General features: G+C 49.6%; 9 protein-coding genes across 9 annotated transcripts; 4 read left to right on the top strand and 5 right to left on the bottom strand.

The window, feature by feature from the left end:
- Positions 1-1,622: 1,622 nt before the first annotated feature.
- On the top strand, positions 1,623-3,624 carry BO87DRAFT_305010 (methylenetetrahydrofolate reductase (NAD(P)H) MET13; the record flags this gene model as incomplete). The annotated part of the gene is made up of 3 exons (XM_025619303.1): positions 1,623-2,446; positions 2,510-3,381; positions 3,440-3,624. 3 exons carry the CDS (start codon positions 1,623-1,625, stop codon positions 3,622-3,624), a joined length of 1,881 nt encoding a protein of 626 aa, XP_025481687.1.
- Positions 3,625-4,654: 1,030 nt separating this feature from the next.
- On the bottom strand, positions 4,655-7,923 carry BO87DRAFT_19490 (putative NTP binding protein). Its single transcript, XM_025618506.1, has one exon. The coding sequence runs from the start codon at positions 7,641-7,643 to the stop codon at positions 4,923-4,925; it is 2,721 nt and encodes a 906-aa protein (XP_025481686.1). The 5' UTR covers positions 7,644-7,923; the 3' UTR covers positions 4,655-4,922.
- A 709-nt stretch (positions 7,924-8,632) lies between these two features.
- BO87DRAFT_304672 (Nur1/Mug154 family protein) lies at positions 8,633-10,051 on the bottom strand (the record flags this gene model as incomplete). Its single annotated transcript, XM_025619287.1, has 2 exons — positions 8,633-9,709; positions 9,794-10,051. 2 exons carry the CDS (start codon positions 10,049-10,051, stop codon positions 8,633-8,635), a joined length of 1,335 nt encoding a protein of 444 aa, XP_025481685.1.
- A 246-nt stretch (positions 10,052-10,297) lies between these two features.
- On the top strand, positions 10,298-11,327 carry BO87DRAFT_375237 (H(+)-transporting V1 sector ATPase subunit F). The gene is made up of 5 exons (XM_025622982.1): positions 10,298-10,446; positions 10,513-10,547; positions 10,607-10,640; positions 10,712-10,849; positions 10,951-11,327. Exons 1-5 carry the CDS (start codon positions 10,420-10,422, stop codon positions 11,089-11,091), a joined length of 375 nt encoding a protein of 124 aa, XP_025481684.1. The 5' UTR covers positions 10,298-10,419; the 3' UTR covers positions 11,092-11,327.
- BO87DRAFT_375236 (uncharacterized protein) lies at positions 11,255-11,834 on the bottom strand. Its single transcript, XM_025622981.1, has one exon. The coding sequence runs from the start codon at positions 11,671-11,673 to the stop codon at positions 11,416-11,418; it is 258 nt and encodes an 85-aa protein (XP_025481683.1). The 5' UTR covers positions 11,674-11,834; the 3' UTR covers positions 11,255-11,415.
- BO87DRAFT_424484 (ML domain-containing protein) lies at positions 11,736-12,383 on the bottom strand (the record flags this gene model as incomplete). Its single annotated transcript, XM_025627235.1, has 2 exons — positions 11,736-12,117; positions 12,175-12,383. 2 exons carry the CDS (start codon positions 12,381-12,383, stop codon positions 11,736-11,738), a joined length of 591 nt encoding a protein of 196 aa, XP_025481682.1.
- Positions 12,384-13,048: 665 nt separating this feature from the next.
- BO87DRAFT_375232 (putative peroxisomal 3-ketoacyl-coA thiolase (Kat1)) lies at positions 13,049-14,856 on the bottom strand. Its single transcript, XM_025622980.1, has 6 exons — positions 14,551-14,856; positions 14,397-14,492; positions 13,490-14,338; positions 13,374-13,438; positions 13,212-13,323; positions 13,049-13,145 (listed from the first exon to the last, which is right to left on the bottom strand). The coding sequence occupies exons 1-6, from the start codon at positions 14,653-14,655 to the stop codon at positions 13,107-13,109; spliced, it is 1,266 nt and encodes a 421-aa protein (XP_025481681.1). The 5' UTR covers positions 14,656-14,856; the 3' UTR covers positions 13,049-13,106.
- A 770-nt stretch (positions 14,857-15,626) lies between these two features.
- BO87DRAFT_355813 (putative bifunctional fatty acid transporter/acyl-CoA synthetase (FAT1)) lies at positions 15,627-18,036 on the top strand (the record flags this gene model as incomplete). Its single annotated transcript, XM_025621350.1, has 5 exons — positions 15,627-16,172; positions 16,226-16,381; positions 16,448-17,594; positions 17,664-17,813; positions 17,865-18,036. Exons 1-5 carry the CDS (start codon positions 15,887-15,889, stop codon positions 18,034-18,036), a joined length of 1,911 nt encoding a protein of 636 aa, XP_025481680.1. The 5' UTR covers positions 15,627-15,886.
- A 382-nt stretch (positions 18,037-18,418) lies between these two features.
- BO87DRAFT_355810 (MFS transporter) lies at positions 18,419-20,268 on the top strand (the record flags this gene model as incomplete). The annotated part of the gene is made up of 5 exons (XM_025621349.1): positions 18,419-18,594; positions 18,646-18,680; positions 18,733-19,497; positions 19,555-19,841; positions 19,942-20,268. The coding sequence occupies 5 exons, from the start codon at positions 18,419-18,421 to the stop codon at positions 20,266-20,268; spliced, it is 1,590 nt and encodes a 529-aa protein (XP_025481679.1).
- Positions 20,269-20,390: the final 122 nt, after the last annotated feature.

Raw genomic sequence — 20,390 nt, 5'->3', positions numbered from 1 at the left:
AACTAGTGCTACAGTCCGGTTGACCTTGCCGGGGAATCCTCATAAAGTTCGCCTAAAACAGCAAGACATGAGCAGTTGTCATGAAGCTTAGGCATGTATGATGTGCTGCCCAAGCTCAAGTTGGAGCTGCAAACTATCTGGTATGCTTTTGCACGAGGGCACAGGTGCATTCAGCAACCATCAGACATATTCGTGTCATTATGCAGAAATAGCTGTTAGTCACATTTTATTGTAATTTGATTGGATATCTTTACTAGCCATGCAATAGCCTAGTTGAAAGTAATTTCATGATCACTACTAAACTGATCAAGACCTTGTCTTCAGCAGTCAATGATGGAAGATGATTTGTTGCGCAGGGTATCCTAACTATGCTCCTTATGCCGCTAACAGGCTCAAGAGAGAATAAGCGTGCTAGTAATTTCGGTCCAATGAGCTTGCTGTAACAGTGGGAAAACACACTGATTGGATGATTTGAACTTCTATGAAGATACATTTACTTACTCCTACTATGGCATTACGGAGATGAAGTCTTGTAGTACTAGATTGCTAGCGAAGTGAGTACAGTTATACTACTAGTACTCTTACTTACTATCAGCCATAACTGTGTTATAGTAATATATACTAAGTAACGATCTGCTACTTAGTACTATGGTGCTGAACATCACCACCGAGATTACATCAATGCCTATTCACTGAATAGCTTGGGTTTCAACACTCTAATGTGTGTATCTAGACTAACTTTCTAATGTTGTTGTTTTCGGCTTTTATGATTCTCTTTTCTCTTTTCCTCCCTCTTGTTCGGTGTTTCCCGGGACGCGGGAAGTTAGACTCCGAACCGGCGGAGAGATAGTAACCATCTTTTGCAAAGACACAGTGAAATTAGATAAGAACATGTAGGATCTTTCCGCATTCTATTGGAAATTTTAGTAGTATAAATAAGTAAGTCCATTGCAAAGGGCTGTGTATTGGACTCGGTCCTAGCAAAGCCATCCCTTGCCTGCGATGAATTTTTGCCGAAGGGAGAATTGATGATACTATCTACCTACGGAGTAAAGTATTGCGGGAACACCCATTAATAAGAAGGGACAGTCAGACTGGGGCACGTGCCGGCCCACCATCTCCGAAGGCCGGCCCCCTCTTTGAATGCTGGGTGGATGGATTTCAACTCGCCCAACTGAATCACACCGGCGGCTTAAAAGCAGACCCCACCTTTTCCACCGGCTTCGATTACTTCGTTGCTGTCCCTGCTGCTTACTTCTTCCCTTCCTCTTCCTCTCTCTTGTCCGTCGTTTTTGTTGCCTTCGTCGGGGATTTCCAAGTTTGACAAGGTGCAGCTTCATATAAAAATTGATTTTCATCCCCGTATTCCCTCCCTTATAAAGTGGTCTTGCTGTCCCTGGTGGAACCGGTGAGCCACAGAGTCACGACATCAGTACCTGAACTGCGTCTGAAAGCAGGACGTGTATGATTCCTGCTCGAGAGTAATCTTGTTCTCCTGAAGTGGTCTGGGACGTGTAAGTCCAGTTCTCCTACTAAGCAGACGACCATTGTTCAGGCTCCTGAATTGCCGGTTCATCAGAAACTGACCTACTCTGCCAACCACTAGTGTGTAACTTTCCGCCATGCACATCAAAGAAAAGCTCGCTCAAAATGAAGCGGCCGGAAGGACGGGCATCTCCTTCGAGTTCTTCCCCCCGAAGACGGCCCAAGGTGTTCAGAATCTTTACGACAGAATGGATCGCATGCACGCATTAGGTCCTTCTTTCATCGATATCACGTGGGGGGCTGGCGGCCGACTATCGGACCTGACCTGTGAGATGGTCAACGTTGCCCAGTCGGTGTATGGCTTGGAGACATGCATGCATTTGACTTGCACGGACATGCCCCAGGAGAAGGTGGACGCCGCGCTCCAGGCGGCCTACAAAGCAGGCTGCACCAACATACTGGCTCTTCGTGGAGATCCTCCGCGTGACAAGGAGGCTTGGGAAGCTGCTGACGGAGGCTTCCGTTATGCGAAAGACTTGGTCAAGTACATCAGGAGCAAGTATGGCAATCACTTCGATATTGGTGTGGGAGGCTATCCGGAAGGTGCGGATGACAACCCGGATGTGGATCAGTTGATCGACCATCTGAAAGAGAAGGTCGATGCTGGAGCATCCTTTGTCATTACGCAGATGTTTTACGACACGGACAACTTCATCGGCTGGGTCAAGAAGTGCAGGGACAGGGGCATCCATGTGCCCATTATCCCTGGTATCATGCCCATTCAAACCTACGCTGCGTTCATCCGCCGATCGGACTGGACCAAAACTCGCATTCCCCCGGACTGGCTCGAGGCACTGGAACCTGTGAAGAACGACGACGCTGCTGTAAGGGACATCGGGAAGCGGCTGATTGCAGACATGTGTAGGAGGCTCATTGCGGCTGGTATTAACCACCTGCACTTGTAAGTGTTTCCTTTCGTCTGCCTTGACTATTCGTTCAGGCAATGGCTAACGGGGTCGGCTAGTTACACAATGAACCTTGCGCAGTCCACACAATTGGTCCTTGACGAACTCAACCTCATGCCTTCCGAAGAGACACCACTCCAGAGAGCTCTGCCTTGGAGGCCATCTCTTGGCTTGAACCGCAGAGCCGAGGATGTTCGCCCGATCTTCTGGAGGAACCGGAACTCCTCCTACATCGCCCGTACGCAGACCTGGGATGAATTTCCCAACGGTCGCTGGACCGATTCTCGCTCTCCTGCTTTCGGCGAACTCGACAGCTATGGCATCGGCCTCAAGGGCACAAACGAGCAGAACATCAAGCTGTGGGGAGAGCCCAAGTCTCTTCGTGATCTTACCCATATCTTTGTCAATTTCCTCGAAGGAAAGCTGGCCCGGTTGCCCTGGAGCGACACCCCCATCACTACCGAAGCCAACGCGATCAAGACCAGTCTCATTGACCTGAACCAGAAGGGTCTCTTCACGATCAACTCTCAGCCCGCAGTGAACGGTGTCAAGTCTTCCCACCCCGTGTATGGATGGGGACCGAAGAATGGATATGTTTACCAGAAGGCATATCTTGAACTCTTGGTCCCGCCCTACCTGATCGATGAGCTGATCGCTCGCATCGAGAAGAATGGTGATCTTACGTACCATGCTGTCTCGAAGACTGGTGAACTGCGCACCAACACCCGTGATAGCCCCAATGCCCTGACCTGGGGTATCTTCGCCGGAAGAGAGATCGTTCAGCCCACAATCGTGGAGACTGTCAGTTTCCTGGCCTGGAAGGACGAGGCGTACCGTCTAGGTGACGACTGGGCCAAATGCCATGATGCCTCCAGCCCCAGCAGGAAGTTGATTCAGGGCGTGATGGACAACTGGCACCTTGTCAACATCGGTGAGTTCACGATATAGTGCCCTTGTTGAAATAATGATAGCTAACACGAACCTTTCAGTCAACAACGACTTCCACAACACCAGCAACCTCTTCGATCTCTTCAAGGACCTGGATGTCCGCGAACTTGATACCGAAATCCCCGTTGAAAACGGTGAGCCGAAAGCTCACACGAACGGAGCAACAAACGGAACGACCAATGGCGCGACTGACGGAGCAGCTCCGGAACTTGCAGTGAAAAACTAGATGTGGCTCCTGCAGCCCCCGTGGGGACAGTCCGCCATACACTATATGCTTTTCTTCAACCTCACTTACGACTTCCTAATTCAACATATACTATTAATTCAACATATCAACCTCAACGATTACCTGCCCGAATGAACACTCCCGGGCTTTTGCAACGTTTTACGGCGGCACGACCATGAAGACCTCTCAACGATTTCTTCCCTGAGCGTTTCTTTTATTTCAACATGACATCTTCACCTTCCAAAAATTATACCCCCAACCCCCAATTTTCGGATTTTTGCTTTTGCAACCTCATCGAGCATGGAAAAATAACATCTTCAACACTATTTTTATCTATTCATGATAAAGCTCTTTTCCCGAAAAAAGTGAAGAGCTTTCTTATCTCATTTCTATTACTCTCTTTTTGTTCTTCAACTCTGCCAAAAGAGACGGCTTACAGAAAATACATTTCCGGGGGTATTCACGATCTTCAACACACTATGGATGACGGAGTTGGGCTTTATGCATTTCAACAAAAAGTGATCCTCTTCAACATGGGATTTGGAACGGAGTCTTCTTCTAAATGGAGCATTTGATTTTTTTTTTCCCCTTCCCTTTCTTGGGCTCTCTACTTAATCAACTCTCTCTTTTTCCTCCCTTTTATTCGCATCTTACCTTATATATCCGGGTTTTCTTCTCTCATCTTTCCTCTCTGCATTCAACATTATTGCATGCATCCTTGTTATTGTTGTGGTGGTGAAATACAGGTGCTGGCTAGGCGAGTATTATAATGCCTAGCATTTCTCTTTTATAAGTCAATAGAAGCCATGATTTTCTCTCTGTTCCATATTTCGTTCCTTTATTTTTGGAGTCGATAGAGCCCGATGCGTGCTGCTAGTAAGTATCAGATATAGCTATGCATTGAATATTTTTGAGATCAGATTCAAGTAGTACTAGAGGTGGCTTTATTATTCCGAGAGATTAATGCATTTTATATCTATGGTATGGAAGGAAAACAAAACATGAAGCATGATACATTTCATTTAACATTGAACAAGTCGCTAGACTAGACTAGGTACAGGCTGAGGTAACAATGGATACACACCGCATTACGTTAAGAATACTCGGAGAAACATGATACATGATAACCAACCCACATCGACACACGGTTGAGCAAGGAACATTCATATGCTTCCCCATCGCGCTTGAAGGAATAAATGGAAGCGAGCAAGCAGAAACTGGAGTTGCCTTAGCATAACCCGAGCTAAGGGCCGCTTTATATCAACAATCAAACCAATCAAACCCATCGAAAGACCAGCTTATACCAATAGAGCCCTTCCTAATGCCCCTAGTAACCAAGCAAAGGGTCTTGCAAACCACACGATCCAGCTTCCGATAAGGACCACGTATCCGGCTGCTCGGCCGATGATCATCATGACGAACCCAAGGGCAATGAGGTAGACCATAGCTTTGCAGAGATCGATCAATGACCGGGCGAAGTCCTCGCGGTTCGGCTTTGGCCAGGATCCTGTTGTATTGTAAAGGGCCAGGATCCCCAGGAGATCTTTGAGGACATGCAAGCAGTGTTCGATCATCTTCAGGACGTTATTAAAGGCGATCTTCACTAGCATAGCCCGAGAGTGCCGATTGGCCATGATTTCGTCATAGAGACCTTGCAGCTGGCCAGAGAGTTCTAGAAGAGCATCCCTGACATAGCCCATTATCTCCTGACTTGGCGCTTCCTTGTTGTTGGTAGGCAACCCGGTGGTATGAAGATCGGTATTGAAATCAGTAATCTTAGAGTAAAACAACTCTTTTGCTGTATCAGACACTTGTTGGCCATCCAGTTCAGCAACTTCTATAGGTTCAGCCTCTTGTGGAACGCTGTCCTGCCTAGCCCTGTCTTTGCTTATCGAGGCCGCAGGAGAAATCGTCTCGGGGGTCGACGGCTTCTCAACGAGTGTCGTATCCGACGCGCTCTTCAATGAATTTGAATTGTCTCTTTTAGGCGATACACTAGCAACATAGGGTTGCTGATTATAGCGCACGGGATCACCGGAGTTTCCTGTTTTGGGCCTGGGCAGCCCTTGCGTACGGATGAACCCACGAATAGCGCGAGGTCTTTGTGGAGAGGTACGGTCGGATTCTGTTCGACTTTGAGGGGATGGATGTGGATTGGTAGGAGGGACTGCAGTTGAAGATATTGCGCATGGCGCATTTGACTTTCCCCAAGAATTTTGGGTCGCCCTTCGCAAGCCTGATGTCGAGCTGCTGATTGTCTGTTTTACTCGAGAGTCCGATATTATCTCTCCTGCGGCGCGCGAGGTGGGCTCCTGCGCGTCTGATTTCTTTGGGCTGCTTCTCAAATCTGCCATGGTCACCATAGTGCGTGTGATAGTGGGTGTGATAATGAAAACATCGTCCGACTTGCGGCCCAATTTCTGCTTGTCGTGTTGTTTGGCTGTGTTCTCTGACGGATCCAGATTCTCTGTCATAGACGCTTTGGCAGAGACCTCTATCTTCTCCGGCGGGCGGCATTTGGCTTCTTGACACATTGTCTTCGGCAAGGACTTCGAGCATTGGGCTTGTTTCAAATTCTGAGAAATTGGTTTCCATTCTTCTTGAACGACAGCTTTCTCTGGAGATGTCGACGTCGCACGATTGCTGGTGATTCGCTTCCCTTCCTTTGACATCTTGGACCGTCCGGACGGGATGTCTATCATTCTGGGGCGCTCGTCCGTCATCGAGAAGAGCAGGATCTCGTCTGGGTTCTTGTCGTATGGCCCATTGATCTCCTTGCACCCTAAAAAAGACCCATCTGGGTTTGCAGCGGGGGTTTTGTTTGCAGATTTTGTGGGAGCCTCTTCCCATATAGTGCTGAACCGTTGCTTTCCGACCTCTTCTGGGCTATAATACCGGCGGTGTCCAGCTGAGCAGTTGGAGTCACTGACTTCAGATGGGCGGCCGATACGTGTATCCTGACCATCAAGGCCCGTTGACGTCTTTTCTTGCCCAGTAGGATTGTTAGTGCTGTCCTCGGGAGTTCTGGTACGCGGGCTGGGGAGGGTGTCCGGATCCAGCATCTCCCCGCCTTCCTTATGGACTTTCTCGATGCTTTGCTGGAAATCGGAGATTTGTTGAGTACTCATAATTGGCGGGTTTGGCTCCTTAGCTGAGGGCATATTGACAACGAACTTGTCTTCCCACTCGGTTAGGGAACTGGACGGGGCAGATATCGGAGAAACTGAGGGATGTGAGTGTTCGGAGGAGTCGGTGTTGGTGTCTGTCCTTTCAGATGATATTGCCGGTGTGGAGTTGCTGAAGTTCAGATGCGTTCGTTGAGTTCCATTGCTTGGCCGCTTTCTTTGACCAGTAGAGAGACCTGCTCCTCCTTCTCTCGCACTGCTCCCGAAATTTGTTCGACCGTCGTTGGAATTTGGAATCTTTGTTGGAGGGCTCGGGCCTTGGAGGACTGTTCTGTCGCCCCGAGGCGCCCCTCCTGCCAGCTTCTGTTTTTGTTTGGCAATCTCCTGTCTTGGGGAGTTGGCCAGTGAAACTATCTTTCGGTAGGCCTCCTGGTAGTAATCCTTCGGCTTCTCTTTAGTGAACGACCCTCCGGGAATCTCTTTTTCAAATCTATCCTTTACTTTCCGCCAGTATTGGTCACGATCGTTGTCTGATCTCTTGGGTGATGAACGCTGCAGTGCCCCGAATGACCTCTTCGGCTGGAGAACTCTATCTGCACGGTGACCTTTCTGTTCAGAAGTTGTGGGGGCTTCCTTTGGTTGCTGTTTCTCCTTGTCGGTAAAAGACTTTGGAAGGGGTAGTTTTGTAGGGGTTCTCTTTCGCGGAGCCGTGCCAGGTGAAGCGCCGGTGCTCTCTTTGCTTCCAGACTTGTGCCGTTCGTCAGGTTTGGGCGTAGATTCTTGCACTCGCGTGGGTGTTTGTACCTCGTTACCGACTCTTGTCCGCTTGCCGTGGCGGGGCCGAGGCTGAAGATTTAGCAGATGTCCATTTGGTAGATGCAAGAATTCCTCCATCTTCACCCGTTGAGGACTGCTGCAGCCCAAGCAGCTTCGACCTTAAAGCCAGACAGCGTCAAAACAATGACCCATTCCTCCACCAGCGCTGGAATATCTCTCAATGCACTTCTTCTCCGGACGAGTGTGTGCAGAATTACCCCCGTGCAGGCGTTGGGCGTTTGGTCGGTGGTGTGGTTTCATCGGAACGCGACAGGGGTCTGGAAAGAAAGCTGGCAGGGCAACCCCATCACTGGGCGCGTTCCGCGTGGTAGGGTAGGGATAATGTATGTAATGATAAGGGGTGGAATGTATAGTACGCCAGGGCTGGCCACTATTAGGAATGTAGCAACGGGCGGGTAGAGGTCTCCAAGGAATGTAGGCCTGGACCTGTGACATAGTTCGGTATGGAAACTGCAAGCATCGCGCAGCTGAACTTGCTGCTTCCATTTGTCACTTGCGAATTCCTGGTGTGGAAACAGCGAACGCCACAGGTTCACGAACGTGAAGGTGCAATCATAAAAGGTGACTAGTTAGATGCTGCCGGCGATATAAAGTATGCCATTAACGAGGGTCGAGGATGCGCCGATGTAGAATTGCTTTTGAATGCGGAACTTATATCCGTGAATTTGAAGTCGTCCAGCCTCGTATTAAGCATGTTGCTCAGCGGCTGGATCACTATCGGCCATCAGTAAACCCCAGCCTACATTCTCAAAAGAGCCCGGGCATCCATTGTTTTCAGAAAGATAATCCAAGCAAGTGGCACAAGGGCGAACGGGAAGTCAAAAGACAATGAAAAAGCTTTTAATGAGAAACAAGGATCCGAAAGCTTGGATGATTAACGCCGCACCTGATGCTCCAAAAGTAGTCCACGGTCACAAGAGGTACCCGGTCTTAATGATGACCTGATCACAACGCCGAGATGATGTTATAGCATACTATACATGAGAGTTACTCCTTCCATGCTACTGTTATGGTTGGCGCATGACGCCTTAATCGAACAACCCATGTTAAAACCGTCCACTGTCGCGGCGTGCGTCCAGTTGACTCCGTCTCGGTCCCGGTGTTAAGGGACTGCCTGCGGGGACATTACTTCTCTTGAGGGGACTAGAGGGCCTTCTCATTGCACTTGTCCCCCGCTCCTTGTAGAAGAAATCGCCATTGCTCTGAAGACGACGTTCAAGAGTGGCTGACGTAGACTTCTTCAGAGGCGAGTTGGCATGCGAGTAAATGCCAAGGCTTCCACCATCACCCGTAGTCGTCGGTGTCTGGCGGAATTGGGGCTGGCGAATTGCAGAGATAGAGTTTCGCACAATAGGAGAAGCATCCCGCAGGTGGCTTGGGGTCTGCAACGCGGCAGCACGATGAGATACTCCAGTAGGTGTCGCTGCAAAGGATTGGCGCGCAGATGATCGGCCCTCGGGGTCCACATGGTTGACGTAGTTGGGATTTGGGCTTGTCTTGAAGCCTCTATGAAGCACGACAGTGGGCGTGAAGGTGTCAACCTTGTTCTGCTTAACATCGGGATCGGACTCGGAGAATTGAGTGGCCACATCTCTCATTAAAGGCTGAGTACGAGGATGAACGTATTTAGTGTCGTATTCACGGAGCACCTCCTTATGAACCACCATAGAATCCTTTGCTTGCTGGGTATAGGACGAGGAAAGGAACGTCATCTGTACCGAGAGGAGTGCCGCTATGAAGATAGTGGTCACAATCGTCACGCTTGGTCGAGGATCGGATAGCTGAGTGGGTAGAAAAACCCAGTATACCAAGACATGTCCAGGACTGAAGAGGCAGAACAATCGAATGCAAATAGGTAGAGGATCCCAGACGGCAAGTTCCCATACATCTCGCTGTGCGTCTGGGTGAGCTCTCGACTGGGCCGATCTGGCTATCGTATCCGCCAGATATTTCAGTGGCGAAGCGGTCACAGGAGTCGAATTAACACGGACTCGGTGAGCGGAGGGAGTTGCAGGAGCCTGATCGATTGATGCTTCAAACATGCGATAATGTCGCTTCCGGTAAAATGTATAGAAGGCGTTGAACGCGGTGAAGGTGGTAAGAAGGTGGACAATGAAGGAAGACTATCAACCGTTACGTTAGCACTGGAGCACATAGAGGCGTATATTCATTCACAGCAAACTCGAAGTCGATCAGGCGTCACATACAAACCAACTGAGCCATGGAGTGCTTCCATCATCGCCAAAAACATCATCTATGGCTTGACTGCCGTACGATTGACTGTTGGCCCTGGCGATCAGAAAGATCGCATTCAAAGCTACTCCCAGGGGGAGCGCCCAGTTCTTCTCAAACTGGTCCCAGTCATGAGTATCAATCTCCTCCGACAGCCACAAGAGAAAGTCCAGAGGGTTCAAGTAGGACTTGATGCGCTCCGTCAACGGTCGGCGGCGGACAAGCCGGGGCATGGTGAGAATGGCGACGCGGGATACTTGATAATCAGAGAACAAGAGTTAGAGCCATAGCCCGCAGATAAAGCACCAAGATACAGAGGATATAGAGACCAACCTTTGGTGAATATGATAGTTGAAGCCGAAGTTTTCCTTTTCCGCTTGTCAACAACAAAGGGTGGAGCGCGACCCCGGCTTAGATAAGCGACACCGGCGCCATTATGACGACGTCTCCCGCAAGACAGTCGGGATTGCCAGACTCGCCAGGGACCGATTTACCTTCTTTATCGACTCAGGGCGACGCGAGCTAACTGTAGCCGCAGAAATTCGCCAATATATAAGCAGCTCACAGTCTTTACGCCCGCTTCTTCCCTATTCTCAGAACCATGGCGGCCCCGGCCGTATCATACAAGGTAATATCCCGAGGTTTCCCCTCTTCCTCATTGCCAGTAGTCACTCACCATATACACCTTATCTAGGACCGGCAGTTCCTTGCGGTCATCGGAGATGAAGAGTAAGTCACATCATCACTACCTTATGAGAGAAACACTTTCACTAACTGTTTAATTTTAGCTCCGTAACAGGTCTCCTCCTTGCCGGTGTCGGTGTACGTATCCTCAAACCACGGCAGCCAGATAACGGCAAACATGCGACTACAACTAACATGATACATTGCAGCATGTCACAGATGGCGCAGATGCCCAGCGAAACTTCCTTGTGGTAGACTCGAAGACTGAGACCGCCGCGATCGAGAAAGCATTCCAGAACTTCACTCAGGAGAGGAAAGATATCGCCATTGTCCTTATCAACCAACATGTATGTGCTTTGTTACACTTCACAGTGTCCTTAACCTGCAACGCCTGCGAAGCATACAATTTCCTGGGTGTTTATAGCTCGTCGCTGACGATGGAATACAGATCGCAGAGCGGATCCGGCACAGCGTCGATTCCTACGCCGAGGCTTTCCCTGCCGTTCTCGAGATCCCGAGCAAGGACCACCCGTATGACCCTGAAAAGGACAGTGTACTCAAGCGGGTGCGACGACTGTTTGGAGAGTAGATATAACGCGCTTTCAATTTTGATTTGAGGTTTCATATGTATTACCATCTGGTGGTGTTATCTCATTGCCCTATCTCTTGTTTGCCGTTTCACGAAGTATACAGATGGAATGAGAGTTAGCTCGAAGGCGGAGGGGAAGATACCCAATTATATCGTTATGCATCACAACACCAAGTTCACAGAGGCCACTCGTACCAGGGCTTTCGCTACGCTGGTCATCAAGCCTGGCTACTTACTAGCACGTTCCATGGGCTCTGCCGTCAATGGGATCAATGTTTTAAATGCATTTTAGTACAGATGCTAGGTAATGCCAGTAAAAGAAGGTCACGGATTATAATAACAGTGATAAGGATGGACTACAATATGTGGCACTAAACCAAGACCCAAAACACCGTTGAAGACGTAGCGCAACGAAATGTTAGCAGCAATCGTAGAGCGTGGCATGGCTTTCGTAAACATTGGCATGTCACTGTGAGGCTCGAGGATAAAGGCGGGCTTAAGTAGTGGCAAGCGGAGAAACAAAACGATAACATATGCAAGTAGTAACGTCAGCTCGTTATGGGCGATAAAACGCAAGGACATCCAGCGTCAACAGCGCTAAATTATGCATCGCGGCCATGTACTCAGAAGTACCGAGCCAGCTTTCACATAAAGCCCGCCTTGAACTCGATGTTACGGGCCTGAAGGCAGGTAACATGCTTATCGTCTTTGGTGTAAACGTCGGCATGCACAGTGTACTTGCCCTGTTGATTGATCATAACCTGGTTAATTTCGACATCGATAGTGGTGTACCATAGGGAATCACGTACCGGAGGGATCTGCCTGGGCAGCTCAACTTGTTTAGTCAAGGTCATCTCGCCCTTCTCCAGAGGACATTCGAGGTCAACATTGACGATCTGCTCGCACAGGTCGGCCGTCTGCCTGACCAAAGTAATCAAGCCATATTTGACCTCCAGATTCACATAAGCGCCCTCTTCAATCTTTTCATTCAGGGTACCCGTAGCTTGGATGATGAGAGTCTTTCCACTATAGAGCGATCAGTATGCGATCCAATTCAGGCAAGACAGGCTAATTGAAGCGTACGGCAGAGGAGGATTAGGCGTTAGGTCGACATGATCTATTTGCAAAAGATAGCTTGAAGGATCATTGCAGTATTCGAGGGGGTTATCGCCTTTCACAGCCTCATTCTCTGCTTGGATGGGGGTTTGAGAGTTGAAGAAGTCCAAAGACCGGGCGGTAGAGAAGGGGGCGACGCAGAGGAGGAATGTAGCGGCGGTTGATAAGAGCTTCATGGTCGCAAAGGGGCACAAAGCAGCCGTTTTCGTTGCGTATAAGAATCAAGTGATAGCGAAGGACTAGCTAAGCTAATACGAAGTATAATCGAGAGAGTATTGACGGACGGGAAATCACCAGAGGTACAGATAAGAGAGACAAGACGAGGCAAGAGAGGATGAAGAGCGGTGTCATGGGACGGCGGTTCCTGTCTTGGCAGCCGCCGATGACGACGGACGCATTGGGAATGCACGTGATGGACTAGCGCCTGACCTTACTTTGGCACTAGGAACCATTTGTCCTAGATCATCAGATCCCATGGATCCCTATCTCAAACAATACCATAGAGTGAACATAAGGAAATGCATGCCGAAGGGCTGTATCATGGTTTTGTCTTTCTTATCGTGACCTCGCTCTATTTCGATGGGCCCTACGGATGTCTTACCCGTCTCACTAAAGTTATGGAGTCCGAAGCCCTCATGGCATGGGGATGACCCACCGCCCCGGATGAAGCGCGGCCGTTATTGATTTACAACGTCTATACTCCGTACATCTAGATAACTATATGGTACGTTTCTTTCAATCCACACAACTACTACTGCACCGCAATAGCCCTTGTTTCTTACAGGCCTGAAGCGGGTCAAAGTGAACCCCAATGATTCTAAATCAACTTGAAAGTAGAATCGTCATTGTGAAGGCTACTATTTACAAGGTATAATATCAATATTACTATCATATCACGCTCAATGCTCAGAGACGAAGATACCAGCCATGCCCATACCCTATATAAACATTATTAGCCTGAAGTTCGACATCTGCAGGGTGCACAAATTTATTGAATATCTTACCGTTCCAACACACATCGAGGTAACTGCAATCCTCTTGTTTTGTCGGCGCAACTCCGAAAGGGCGGTCACCACCTGGCGCGCTCCTGTGCAGCCTAGAGGGTGGCCAAAAGCACTGCTAATTGTCAGCATCATGAGACTTGGATTCGGCGATTCAAGACTTACATGGCACCGCCACGGGGGTTAACTTTGGCCTCATCCAGGCCCAGCTTCTGGACGCAATACGTTCCCTATACCAAAATCAGCAAGTTGTTATGGCCCGACGAGAGATGACCACTTACCATTGAGGCGAATGCCTCGTTAATTTCAAAGATGTCGATATCTTCCTTGCTCAGACCGAACTTGGAAAGAATCTTGGGAATGGCGATCGATGGACCAATGCCCATGATTCTAGGTTCCAGGCCTGCAACTGTAGCACCGCAGAACTTGGCTACGATGGGTTGACCGAGCTCTTGGGCGCGAGATCGCTTCATGAGAATGAGACCGGCAGCACCATCGGTAATCTGACTGGCATTACCGCCTGTAGTAGCGCTAGGCGTCCATTGAGGGAACGCAGAGCGGATCTTGCCTAGAGACTCAGCCGTGGTACCGTAACGGATACCATCATCCCGGTCGACGACGACTTCCTTGGTCTCGCCCGTCTTGGGGTCTTTAATCACCGTCTTCACCGGGACAATCTCGTCGTTGAACCATCCGGCCTTCTGGGCATGCTCGGCTTTCTGGTAGCTGTTGGCGGCAAACCTGTCATGCTGTTCACGGGTAATGTTGAACTGTGAGGCAACATTCTCGGATGTCTGTCCCATAGGTTGAGTATTCTGCGAGGCGATCGGGTGGTTCATGATCTTGGAGGACATTTCGGGAGAGCCACCGTCGGCGTTGGTGCTCATACTCTCAGCCCCCACAGCTATACCAACATCAATAGAGCCAGCCATGATCTGGTTGGCAATGTTCTGGACGGCGAGCAATCCGGAGGAACAGAATCGATTGGCGACCGAAGCAGCAGCTGTGACCGGAAATCCTGCGGCTAGCACAGCTGAACGGGCGACGTAAGCTGCGCCGGGGCACAGCACATTTCCAACGCAAACATCTTCGACAAGATTGGGGTCAAGATTCGATTTTTCGCGGACGGACTAGAAGCTATATGAGACGGAGAACATGTCGGCGCTGAAGAGGGTGGGAAGACAATACCGTCAGCAACGAGATGAGAAGATCATCAAGGGCCGTGTCTTTCAAGCCGCCCTTTCTGGCCTTTGTGAGCGGGGTCCGAACGGCCAGTGTAATCACCTGCCACTTGTTAGATTCTGTTACCAGAGACGGATGATAAAAGTGCGCAAATCCATACAATATCGTCGGGGTTCTTGGACAAGACTCTCTGCTTTCCAGACGCCGCACCGGGGCCCGAAAGCTGGTTTGCGATCGAGGTCAATCGTTGCTGTGCAGAAGACATGATTTAAGCTGCTTCTTTTCTCTTTCCTCGTATGAATACCGATACGAATCTGCTTCTGGAAACGGAGCAGCTCTTTCGAGATTTAGCAGACAGAGAAGAACATAAGGAATGAGAGAAGAAGAGAGATCAGCTATATTTTCTTATCTTGGAGACAATTTTTAATTATTATGAACCTGGGGCAAACACGGGGATCAAAAGAACAACCGCGGCTCCCAGACACCCAAGGTTAGACAATACAGTAAATTACTGGGCAAAAGCCACCGAGCCGAAACTCGTCTCGGTATCAAACCCCTGCAGACCCAGCGGGTTTCAAAGGCCAGACCGAGTGAGTGGCAGCCGAGAGAAATGCCGCCTTTTGGTTACACGGCGGTATGATACCGTCACACCAATCGCCTCGGTTGTCGGTCCTTTTCCTAGAAAGTGCACGTATTGCGGGAAGTTGGCCACTCTCTGCCTCCGGTAAGATAGTCTCCGATACAGCGTCATTACCGTCGGTTAATCGTGTGGGTCAGTGACGGGCCGGTTTAGCGTCCAATTATTGCCTCCCCAGATTTGCTGAAGACTCGCAGTGAAGAGAGAACATCCAACATTCCGAATGAGTCATTATCATGGTCAGAAGACGCTCTCAGGTAGTAGTGCTCAGATGTGAGTATGAGATGGACATCGGTGACAGCACACCTCGGTGTATATAGTATCCTATCCATACAGTAGATCTGCGGGTGGCTGGACACAAATGATGGATCTAAACCGCATTGCAGCATGCAAGAAGAATCTGGCTCCGTGCGCGAGCGTTATCTATGCGCCCTCGGAAGCCAGCTCAACATTCTTTTGCCGCTGCTTGCTTTTCTCCAGGCATGCTTACAAAGTACATACCAAATAGACTAAGTGTATGAAGTTAACAACTAGTATTCCCCACCACTGGACGGCAGCTTTCGGTGGCTCACGTCCCGACCCCAGATTCCGAGCGCTTGGATTTTCTTGACACAATTCTGTTCCTATATTTGCCCACTTCCCCGTATCAGAGCGGAGCTATGTCTATATTTTTATAATTGATACTCTTCCTGATGCGGGGTTGATTGTCCTGATTCGCTACTATCTGTCCCGCAATTGACTCAAATTCGTCTCAACAATTGAGTGTGAGATACCAGAAGAAGAAGTTCATTTTTTGTCTTCTGTAGCCAAGTATTCTTTCCCATTATACAGAAATTATCACCACAGCATCACCTTCCACATGGAGTACTTCTCCGAATTGAGTGGCCCCTCCATAGCCATTGCATCAGCTCTTTCAGCCGCTGCAGGGGCATATATCAACGCCAAATTCTCTATTTCGACCGATCTCTCATTGCTATACAAAGAACGATCATGGGCAAACCGCCTGGGTCAGCGGATTGCCCAGCTGGGCGATACCGCCACGCTATATAAGATGCTGGAACGGGTGGTGGAAGTTGACGGACAGGGTGCAGCTGAGGCCTTGTGGTTTGAACATAAGACGTGGACGTATAGCCAGCTGAAAGATCGTATGTGATATCACTGCTGGCTTGTGTGCTCTTTTGACTGACTGTGTCTATAGTCGTTGATAGATTTGCGTCCTTGCTTCACACCAAAGATATCCATGCCGGGGACTTCGTGGGCGTCTTCGCCACGAATGCACCGGAGATGGTGGTGACGATCTATGCACTCTCCAAGTTGGGTGCTGTTGCTGCTCTCATCAACACCAATCTGCGTGGTATGAATATGAGATGCTTTTTGTACACGTATTGGGGCAATCACTTACTGACGATGCTTTGGATAGATGATACATTCACACATTGCTTGAACGTCTCCGGAAGCAAATTTATTGTGTCCACACCCGACCTGTCGCAATTCGTGTGTTCCGAACTGCCTCATTTGGCTCTGAACCTAGGTTCCTTTGATGGCAGCTCCACGGGAGAAATTCAAGTGATCACACCCTCAGATCTACAACAATACTCACCGTCTGCGACAACCCCCGCTAAGAGATCTATCAGCGATTTGACATCGCTGATTTACACTTCGGGAACGACAGGCAAGCCCAAGGCCTGTGCCATCCGCAACATGATGGTTCTTGTCACGTCCAACCCTAACACGACCGACCTCGATGACCGCTCCAAGTACTACCCCCTGCGCACATACTCCCCTCTCCCACTTTTTCATGGTACGGCCTTCTTCACTGGTCTCTGTTATTCAGTAGGAAACGCAGGCACACTGTGCCTTCGGCGCAAGTTTTCCGCTTCTCAGTTCTGGAAAGACGTTCATGACTCGAAAGCCACACGCATCCTATACATCGGCGAGCTCTGCAGATATCTGCTATCAACACCCCCTTCCCCTTATGATCGTGATCATAACTGCATTGTCGCGAGTGGCAACGGGTTGCGTGGAGAAATTTGGGAGCGCTTCCGCCAACGTTTTGGAGTCCCGGAGATTCGCGAATTCTATCGGTCAACGGAAGGCGTGGCAAAGTTTGACAATTGGGGTGAAGGAGCATGGGGTGCTGGGAAGGTGGGATTTTCTGGTCCCATTAAGCGACGGTTCGAGGACGATACGTTCATCGTCAAGTACGATACCGAGACAGAGATGCCCTTCCGTGATCCTAAGACGGGATTCTGTGTACCGGCCAAGCTTGGTGAAGAGGGAGAGGCGATCGGTCGGGTCAAGAGCCGCGGCTTGCTGACTGAGTACCTGCACAATGAGGATGCTACTGAGAAGAAGCTCCTGCGGGACGTATTCGAGAAGGGTGACCTCTTCCAACGCACTGGTGACTTGGTTGTGAGGGATCACGATGGTTGGGTTCGGTTCCAGGACCGTGTGGGTGATACTTTCCGTTGGAAGGGAGAGAATGTCAGCGCTGGAGAGATCAGAGATCACATCTGTCGGATACCATCCGTCCATGATGCGGTTGTTTATGGCGTGAAGCTGAATGGGTATGATACCAAGATTGTCCCTGGCCTACGAAATCACACCATGACAAGATAGCTAACAAAGAGTGTCAGGTATGATGGTCAAGCCGGCGCGGCTGGTATCACTCTGGAGGATGCCTCACCCGCAACTGAGAAAAGTCTCATGGCCAGACTTTACTCGGACTTGAAGAAGAAGGGTGTGCCATCTTATGCATTCCCACGTCTTGTCCGACTCACCGAAAAGTAAATACCTTCTGCCTTCTATGAGACTTTGGCTTTGCTAACCTCTTTCAGGGTGGAAACGGGAGTTACGTTCAAACAAGCCAAGGGAGCGTTGACCAAGAAGGGCTGGGACCCTCGGACAGATTGGGATGGTGATAAGCTGTACTGGCTGAATGGTACAGTCTACCAGAAACTCGATGAGCAGAGCTGGGCATCGATAGAAAGCGGGCAAGCCAAGCTATGAGCTTGGCGAGCATATCTTCTGTAGAAAGCATCTCGCATGTATATAATGCTACTTTTTCTATAAATCCTATTGTAGATAGACACAGAAGACCATGTGTCAATAGAATACCAGCCGCTTGAGCATCTCGTACCAAACCATCGTGTCCAAAAAGACAGTTGTAGAGACCACACACTCAAAAGACTGCAGAATTACGCAGCTAGCCCGGAATGCCTTCATGGTCCGCATTTGGTGTGATCGTCTTATCGGCTTATCAGCCTCGCTTTACTGGTTCATCCGGGGAATTGCGCGCGGGGTCGACCCCCGCTACATTCCAGGATCATTGCAAGCGTGCATTCGATCACAAACCAGATTGAGAGGGTGAGTTTGTCAAGCAATCCTGACAATGTCTTCTCTTAACTCTTCCTCCAATCATCCACCTTCTCAAGATGAACATAACCCTAAAGAATTGAATGTGGTGCATGAACTGGACCAGGACAAAGATGTCGAGCAACGAGTTGCGCCCGACCAGGTTGAGGACAAATATCGCACAACCAGATGGGAGATCTGGGCTTATTATGCGTGCGTTATAGACAATATTCCGTGGACTTGGTACTAAACAACAGCTATCAGTTACTATATTGGCAACAATGGCCTCTCTCTATTCAGTAAGTCATCATATTTCATTCGCGGCTATTTTCCCACAGAGAAAGCTAACAGCAAAAACCGACTTTGCACCCACTGCCTGCCAGAACCTCCTCTCCCAGGCTGCAGGCGATCAAGGCACCCTATACTTCGCTGGAAGACAACGATCCATAGACAGCATCGTCCTGCTAAGCAACGGAATCTCCTTCGCCATCCAAGTCGTTCTCTTCCTCATAATCGGCAGTTTTGCAGACTTTGGCAACTGGAGACCCAATATCCTGATCGTGTTATCGGTCGTCGCATACGCCATCGGCTTCGCTTGGCTGGGTGTACACGAAGCCGACAAATGGCACGTCGGAGTCGGACTCTACATCGTCGGGCTGATCGCCTACCAGACCACGCTGACTTTCTGGACGGCAGCGTTTCCCGGTCTCGCGCGGAACACGAAGGAGATGAAGGACGTCGCGGAGCAATATGTCGCGGGAAGTATCTCCAGAGACGAATACGATCATGTTGACACGATGAAGCGCAGTCAGCTTGCCAATGTTGCTTTCTATGTGCAATCGGTAGGAGAGCTGTTCGTGCTAGCTGTTATTGTGGGGATTATGTTCGCATTGAACGTCGATGCTAGCGAGAGTAACAATAACTGGGGATTAAGCGTCCTTATAGCTTTCGCTAGTGGCGTATGGCTTCTCGTCTCGTTACCGTGGTTTGCCCTGGAGAAGAGACGCCCAGGACAGGATCCCCAGGGAAGCAAGATTGTCATTGCTGGGCTGAAGCAGCTCGTTCATGCGGCGAGGCAGGTCTGGAAGTTGAAACAGAGCGTTATCTATCTTATTGGTATGGTTATCCTCACTCATGTAAACCACGCTCAGACCATTGACATATATACTACAGGCTACTTCCTCCTCGGCGATTCCCTCAACACAACAGTGACCGTTATATCGACCCTACAAAACAGCATCGTCTCCTACAACACACTCCAATTAACCTACCTCCTCCTAGTCGGCATCGCAGCTCAAGCCATCGGCATCTACGCCTTCTGGTACGCCCAAAAACGCCTCAACCTCAGCACCAAAACCATGTTCAACCTGATCGCTATCGCCATCATCCTCCTCGATGGCTGGGGCATGATAGGCATCTGGACCCAGAAGTTCGGCTTCCATCATCTCTGGGAAGTCTGGGTGAGCCCTCCCCATCTCCTCTTCTACCTGCTTTATTATCACATTATATACCCCCAATCATTAAATCAAGCCAACCCACCATCTGACAAAGATGCTCCAGCTCTACCAAGCCTACTACGGCCTCTTCGTCTGCCCGTGGTACAGTTACTCCCAGATAATGATATCGGAAGTGACGCCTCGCGGCCACGAATTCCTCTTCTTCAGTCTGTTCAGCATCGTGGGCAAGACGTCCTCGTTTATTGGGCCGCTCGTTTCAAGCGCTATTATTGATGCCTCGCCGTCGGGAAATAGCTCCATGCCGTTTTATTTCCTTTTTGCGTTGAGTGTGCTTAGTTTTGGGTTCTTGGTTGTGTTTTTGGATTTGGGCGTGAGTAGGGAGGAACAGAGGGTGTTTTTGAAGGGGAGGGAGGAGGAGGTGGAGGAGTAGGTTTTCTGTTGGGGGTAGTGAGGGTTTTGGTTATGTATTTGATAGTGGGAGTGTCTGTCTGGTTACTATGCTGATGGGGTGTTCTATGTGATGAGGATGCTACGAGTAGTAGTATGGGTTGG

The sequence above is a fragment of the Aspergillus neoniger genome (assembly GCF_003184625.1).
Source record: "Aspergillus neoniger CBS 115656 unplaced genomic scaffold BO87scaffold_10, whole genome shotgun sequence".
NCBI lineage: Eukaryota > Fungi > Ascomycota > Eurotiomycetes > Eurotiales > Aspergillaceae > Aspergillus > Aspergillus neoniger.
This window is presented reverse-complemented; position numbering and strand designations above follow the sequence as displayed.